At 43.4% G+C, this 7500-nt stretch overlaps 1 protein-coding gene across 1 annotated transcript in view; it reads left to right on the top strand.

The window, feature by feature from the left end:
- The window catches only part of LMO7 (LIM domain 7), a 99101-nt gene that overhangs the window by 73473 nt on the left and 18128 nt on the right, over positions 1 to 7500 (top strand). Inside the window, exons 17-20 of the mRNA XM_068132386.2 lie at positions 346 to 412; positions 1056 to 1115; positions 3215 to 3243; positions 3480 to 3783. Coding sequence (XP_067988487.2) covers positions 346 to 412; positions 1056 to 1115; positions 3215 to 3243; positions 3480 to 3783 — 460 coding nt within the window. The remainder of the gene's footprint in view (positions 1 to 345; positions 413 to 1055; positions 1116 to 3214; positions 3244 to 3479; positions 3784 to 7500) is intronic.

Genomic DNA, 7500 nt, shown 5'->3' with positions numbered 1-7500 from the left:
TTGGCTAATAAAGGCCTGGCTTTAAAGTGGAATATTTGGGGTTCTTTCTCAAAGTTATCTCTCCCCTTCTCCATGTGCTGGAATTGGTTACCAGTACAGGTTAAATGAGCCTTTCCCGGCGATGTGGATCGAGAGACAAACCTGTCGTGGATATGTTTATCTCGTCAATGGCACAGCGTCCATAGCTCAGCTCTTTTTATTTATACAGTTGTTGCTACTTGCAGTTGTTTCCCCCCTCAGTTACTGTATGTGTAGTTTGAGTGGTTATCTTTTGTCATTTTCACTTTTAATCATTGTATGTTGGTTGTCCTCCCCTTCCCCTTCCTTTGTGGCAAATCAACACAGGCATCCATCCACACGGTTTCGCATTCAGAACCAGCAAGGGCTGCACCCCAACGGGAAGCTCACCACGGTACGTGTCGCTTGTGTGGCGTTGCCCATGACTGAATGTTACTTGTTTGGAGATCTTCTGGCAAAAAGGGTCATTCTGTGATGTCTATTCATGCCACTGAGCATGACCTGGACGTTGAGGCAAAAGGATGCAGCCATCCTGGGTTTGTTTGTGGTGGCTCAGCCATAGAGTTTGCCAAATTTGACACAAAATCATCAGGAAATCTTCGAACTATTCCAAGTCTCCAAGGACAGCCACGTTCCACTCCCTAAAACACAACGGAAGTACTTCCCACCCTCCGATAGGGGAATGAAATGAAACATTAGATTCAATGGCGTGATTGTTTGGTTTTTATGAACCTGTTGTCATGATGAACCATATTTCTGTTACACAAGAGTTCGTGGAAGCTTTTTGCAACACGAAACTGACAGTTGTATGTAAATTCACTCCTGTGCCGGATTTTAACTGCTCGGGCCCCGGTAAAATATGCCGTTATTAACTTACCTACACTTAACAGACTACATCAGACTCCTGTAAAGCATAGTGTTACTAACCGACCTATTCGGACTGGCTCAGGGTCCAGTAAAGGAATAAAAACCTACCTATTGCTGACTGATTGTCCCTCTTATTTCCCCTCCACCCCTCCCTCCCATCCATCCCTCAGATGTCTTCCCAATGAGTGTGCAAAACCAAATGAGACGATCTGAATTTTTTGGCATCCCAGGTAACCCATTGATTCGTCTTCCCTCTGCTTTTTTTTTTTTTTTGCTAATGTAAAGAAGAAATAAATGTGATCTTACCAAAGTAAAATGCATTAGATGAGCCACTGGGATGTTCATTACGACTGAGGTTGAAGGAATTTGAATGAAGATGGATCTCGAAGCCTCGCCCGACAGACATGCGGAAACGTCTCATATTTCTCATGTCGACCGAAAATGCCTGAGATTTTTTAAACGCCAGTAAACCTCTCATAAGTTATGCACTAATCCAAATGAAAGTTGAAATAGAATGGTACTCAGTAGAGCACATACCTCCACCAGGCTGAACAGTTTGATTTGTATCCCAGTGATAGGCCAGATCTGGATCCGCACCTTAACCAAAATCTAAGAGCTTGCTCTTGTCATCCACCCAAGTCGACCACCAAATTTTGTCACAATCCGTCCACATAACAACGTTTTGAGATATCCTGCTCACAGACAGACAGACAGACAGACAGGGGTGAAAACATAACCATAACGTCCATCCACATTTGGTGGCAGAGGTAATAACCTTCATATTTTTTGCAGACTCTTAATTGTAGATGTAACATTGTGCAGATGAGTGCATCGGTTTGGGGCTGGAAGACAGGCCTGGAGGGAGTAGATCTCACAGCGGGAGCTCCTCGAGGGGTGACTTGGGGGAGATGGGCCACCCGTGTGTCGTGTCGGCTGGGCATGGTGGTGATCGGGCCGCTGCCGCTGCCGCTGCCGCTGCTGGTGGTGGAGCTTGGGAGACGAGACTAAGCAGATCTCACTCAATAAGTGCAAGGCTGGGGAAAAATCCACAAACTTATACAATCGGTGTATTAGATGTTGCATGTTGCTGATGTTCGGGTTTGTGGCGACCGTGGTGGGGTCTTTCCTGTTACAATTGCTTGGAGGTGGCTCTTTGGAGCTTTGGTAGATAAAATCAGTAAAGAGTTAACCTCTTTACTTGCTTTTTCAGAGGGTGGGGGATCGGATGAAGAAAGTCGATTGTGTGTGTTGGGTGGGTCTATGATAGGTGCACACGTTGGTGGTGGTGTGCTGGAATGTGGATTGGAGAGTGCAGTGGGTGTGGATGCTATGATGGGTATGGAGGGTGTGGGCAATGATGGGAGTACTTGGTTCGGTGTGGGTGAAGGTGGGTTGGTGGGCTGTGCGCATGGGATGAGCTATGGTTTGGGGAAGGTTGGAGGATCAAACAGGGGTGATGGCGTTGTGGAGGCAGTCAGTGTTCGGAGTGCTGCGGGTGCAAGAAGCTATTGGAGTGCTGCGAGAATTATTATAATCTACTGTGCTTCAGGACAAGAAGCCAAGTTGTTTTGATCTTGCTACTGCCATCTTTGATCCACCTATTTGCTCCTGCCAAGCCTCCTCTAACATGCCCTATCATTATATGACAATTTCAATCTGAATTTTAAAAAAGTATTACATATAACATGGAGGATGACCTGAGGAGCTGCGTGCTGGTGTACTGCCACCCTGAGGTCCTAGAGAAAAGTGTGGACTTCAATAGACTGAGGAATTAAGTTTGAAAAACGGGTGAAAGGAGTGACAAAGGAGTGTAAGTGAGAAGTGAGCCTGGATTTTGGGAATTCCACAAGGAGTCGCTAGAAGAACATGTGACCTGGGGAGGGTGAATGGGTCGAGGGAGGTGGTAAAATAATTGGGAGGGCACCAACACATCTGTAATGAGTGAGGGTCAGGCTCTGTGCTGTAATTTTATATTGTTTTTTGGGAGAGGCCAATGATGATGGCTTTGGATTCCAGACCCTCCAGGAGAGACCGTTGTGATGATGGTGCTCCATCCCATAGGGGAGAACAGTCCTCCATTGAGATGCAGCCAAACATCTTTGTAGGCTGTGAGTGGTCCTGATTTGCCAAGGACTGTGGGATTGTAATGGGGCTGGAAGACAGGCCATCCCTTGAGGGAAGGGGGGGGGGGGGGGGGGGGAATTAAATAATATTTGTTGTTTAAGTTGTTTTGTTTCATCATTGTACCTTGAACAGTTTGAAATTCAAACATAAAGCGCATGTTGTATTGCTGCATGCCATGATAAAAATTTGGTGTATTTATTTGTAGGTAATCCCCTGGAAAATGGCGAAGGAACGGTGAGTTGGTTTATGTTTCGCATTTTCTACTCACTTTAATTTGAGGACCACATCCACTGTACTGTGGGAACTCTCCACTTGTGTGATTGTGGTTGGAATGTGGGTGGGCCCGAGGGTTTTGATAAGGGTTTGTAACGGCCCTGAATCGTGCATCCAGTTCCATTCGGAGCCGTGACACTCCCATGGTGAGCATTTACTGGGAAGTGATTGATTGTTGTCATGCTATATGTATGCAGAACAAAAACGATGTATACCAAGAGAGGAACATGAAGCTGTACAGACAAAAAGGGAGCGAAGAAGATGATTTTGATGAAGAAATGAACACTGGTATGGACTCTACGCAGGATAGGGAAATGCCATATAGATCACAGGTTATGGTGCCAAGCCTGGAGCGAAGAAGAACATCAGAAGGTTCTGGTGATGTGGTTCAGCATCGGAGAGAGATTCCGGTGTCTCCAGAAACCAAGGCACGACCCTGGACTAGAATAAGCTCAGCATCAACAGAGTCTCATGAGTATCGGCAAGCGAGAGATCCTCCAGGTAATGGAATGTGACTGGAATTTATTGGGAATTTTTGTTTTATTGGAAAAATGGATTTACCACATTTACTCATTCTGATCAACAAGACTGAAAAACCTTCCTTAGGAAAAATATATTATTGATTCTCAAGTGAATTGAATCTATGCATGATGTGAACTGGAAACTTTTTGATTGAACAGGTATCCAAGTTCTGAGAAGAGCAGAACAATGGCCAGGAGGTGGGGGTGTGTGTGTGTGTGTGTGTGTGTGTGTGTGTGTGTGTGTGTGTGTGTGTGTGTGTGTGTGTGTGTGTGTGTGTGTGTGTGTGTGTGTGTGTGTGTTTTGTTCTTTTTAATGTGTGTGTGTGTGTGTATGTATATATATATATATATATATATGTGTGTGTATGTATATATGTGTGTGTGTGTGTATATATATATATATATACACACTACCGGTCAAAAGTTTTAGAACACCTCAATTTCTCCGGTTTTTATTGAAATTTACGCAGTTTAATGTCTCAATGTACTTTGAAATTAAGCACAGAACAAATAAACAATTTGAGATTAAAAAGAAATCACAGAATCATTTTGTTTAACAAAATTTAATTTAAATTTTAACTCAGCAAAGTAGCCACCTTTTGCAGATATAACCGCCGAACACACTCGTGGCATTCTTTCTGCAATGGAAATCAAATATTGTTCGGGAAGTTCTTCCCAACACTGTTGCAGAAGTTCCCACAAATGTGTTGCACTTGTAGGTTGCTTTGCTTTCACCCTTCTGTCCAGTTCATCCCAAACCAGCTCGATGGGGTTTATGTCTGGAGACTGTGATGGCCTTTCCATGATTTGAAGCCTACCGTCTTGTTCTGTTCCTCGAAGGTAGTTTTGACATAGCCTGGAGGTGTGTTTAGGGTCATTATCTTGCTGTAGGATGAACCCCTGACCAACTAGGCATATACCAGAGGGTATTGCATGGCGCTGCAAAATGCTGTGGTCGCCCTTTTGGTTCAGGGTGCCAGTCACTCTGTGCAAGTCGCCGACTCTGGATCCAGCAAAAGAGCCCCAGACCATCACGTTTCCTCCTCCATGTTTGACAGTTGGGGTCACACACTGAGGAACCATCCTTTCGCCTACTCGACGGTGTACAAAAACCCTGCGTGATGAACCAAAGATTTCAAATTTTGATTCATCGGTCCATAAGACCTTCTTCCAGTCTTCATTAGTCCACTGGCGGTGCTTCATGGCCCAGGCAAGCCTCTTTTTCTTATTTTGCCATCTTAGCAATGGCTTTCTTACTGCCACTCGACCTGTCAAACCTGCAGCTCGAAGTCTTCTCTTCACAGTTGAAACTGAGACTTGCTTACTTCGACCAGTGTTAAGCTGTGCTTGAAGCTGTTGTCCTGTGAGCCGCCTATCATGCAAGCTGTTGACTCCCAGAAACTTGTCTTCTGATTCTGTTGTGGCTTTGGGTCTGCCAGACCTCTTCCTGTCAGAGTTTCCTCCAGTTTCCAATATACTACTTCCTGCAGTGCAATATTGTCCAAATAATGCTTCAGAGGGTGTAATAACAGTCTGTTCCAATACTGCTTTTATACAGACTGTGGGTTTGTAATCAAGTAATCAGCAGAGGTTGGGACACCTGTAGGAATTGTTTGCATCAACTTTCAAGGCTTAATTTGCTTACATTGCTGTGGAACAGCTGCAAGTTGTTAACCCATTACTTGTTCCCTGAAGAAGGCCTTTTTTTTTACAATATAACTGTGCAATTTGCATTATTTCCTGTTTTTGCTAACCTAAACTTTTCTTTTTAACCTCGAGCAGTTTACTGCTTACCTTTGTACCATTTCAGGTTATTCACTGGACATTAAACTGCGTAAATTTCAATAAAAACTGGAAAAATTGAGGTGTTCTAAAACTTTTGACTGGTAGTGCATGTGCATGTGTATGTGTGTGTGTATATATATATATACAGTCACGTGAAAAAGTGAGTACACCCCATGAAAAGTTTTGACTTTTTCAACATATTTCAACATACAGCTATTTGATCTTCATTTCAACAATATTGAAAGATAAAGGTGATATAATACAACAAATGTCATGAAACATTTACATTTTGTAGTCCATTGTATAACTTAAATAAACATAAATGCAAATTTCGCATGTGGAAAAAGTAAGTACACCCCTACATTTATCACTCCTTCAAATACCTAAAATTAGAATCAGGTGCACCAGCTCAGGTGCAAATGATTAGAACATCGTTAGAGAGGATCTTGGAGGAACCTGTCTTATTTAAACCTCAGACATTTAGTTTGGTTTGCTCTTTGTTGTTGAAGTATGCGGCGTCACCATGCCTAGATCAAAAGAGCTCTCTGAAGCCTTCAGAAAGAAGGTTATGGATGGCTACGAGTCTGGGAAGGGATTTAAAAAGATCTCCAAACAATTTGAAATCAATCATTCGACTGTCCGGAAGATCATCTACAAGTGGAGAAGATTCCAAGCAACTCCCAACTTGTTCAGGCCAGGCCGCCCCAGCAAGTTCAGCCCAAGAGCAGACCGCAAGATGCTGAAAGAAGTCTCTAAGAACCCCAGAATGTCATCACGGGCCCTCCAGGTAGCTCTTGCCACTGTTGATGTCAAAGTGCACGAATCTACCATTAGAAAGAGGCTGCACAAATTTGATCTAAATGGGAGGTGTGCCAGGAGGAAACCATTGCTGTCCAGAAAGAACATCAGGGCAAGACTAAAGTTTGCCAATGAACACCTAGGCAAAGACCAGCACTTCTGGAACAATGTGCTCGACAGATGAGTCAAAGGTGGAGCTATTTGGCCACAGTACCAGAAGACATGTTTGGCGAAAACCAAAGACAGCATTTGACCACAATAACCTGATACCAACTGTAAAGCATGGTGGTGGAAATATTATGGTTTGGGGCAGCTTTGCTGCATCAGGGCCTGGGCAGCTCACCATCATCGAATCCACTATGAATTCTTCATTGTACCAGAGGGTGCTTGAGGATAATGTGAGGCCATCTGTCGGAAAGTTGAAGCTCAACCGAAGGTGGACCTTGCAACATGACAATGACCCGAAACATACCAGTAAATCCACCAAGGAATGGCTGAAAAGAAAGAAATGGAGGGTTCTGGAATGGCCAAGTCAAAGGCCGGATCTAAATCCCATCGAGATGTTGTGGGGGGATTTGAAACAAGCTGTGCATGCAAGAAACTCCTCAAACATCGCACAGCTGAAAGAATTCTGCTGGAGAGTGCAGTGAGTGCAGAGTCAAGGAGAAGATGAACAATGTCCAAATATCAGCTTCCTAACTCAAAAGGTGCCTGAGATGATGGCCAGAAGAGAAAGGAAATGTATTAGTACTTAATTAATCGATAATAATTAAGTAACTCATCAATTAATTGATTAATCAAAAAACAAAAAATACTATTTTTGACAAAGTACTTCCTCAATATTGTGCTGAAATTTCAGCTTCCTCGCTCAAAGGATGGCTGTGATATTGCCCTGACAAACAAACAAACAAGAAGATGTCATGCAGAGCACGATACTTGCAAAATCCACCCCCCACCCCCAAGAAAAAAATTCCATTGATACAGCAAATTGTCCATTTCATCAATATTAAAATTGACAATCTTGATAAAAGCTTGGGTCAATAGGAAGAAAAGTGACGATTTTTCAGTTGAAAAATGATAATTTTGAAAGGTTGACTTTGAGTTGGTAGGTTGA

This window comes from Myxine glutinosa, chromosome 12 (assembly GCF_964187855.1).
Source record: "Myxine glutinosa chromosome 12, kmMyxGlut1.1, whole genome shotgun sequence".
Lineage (NCBI taxonomy): Eukaryota > Metazoa > Chordata > Myxini > Myxiniformes > Myxinidae > Myxine > Myxine glutinosa.
Note: the sequence above shows the minus strand (reverse complement) of the source record. Positions and strands in the feature narration are given on the sequence as shown.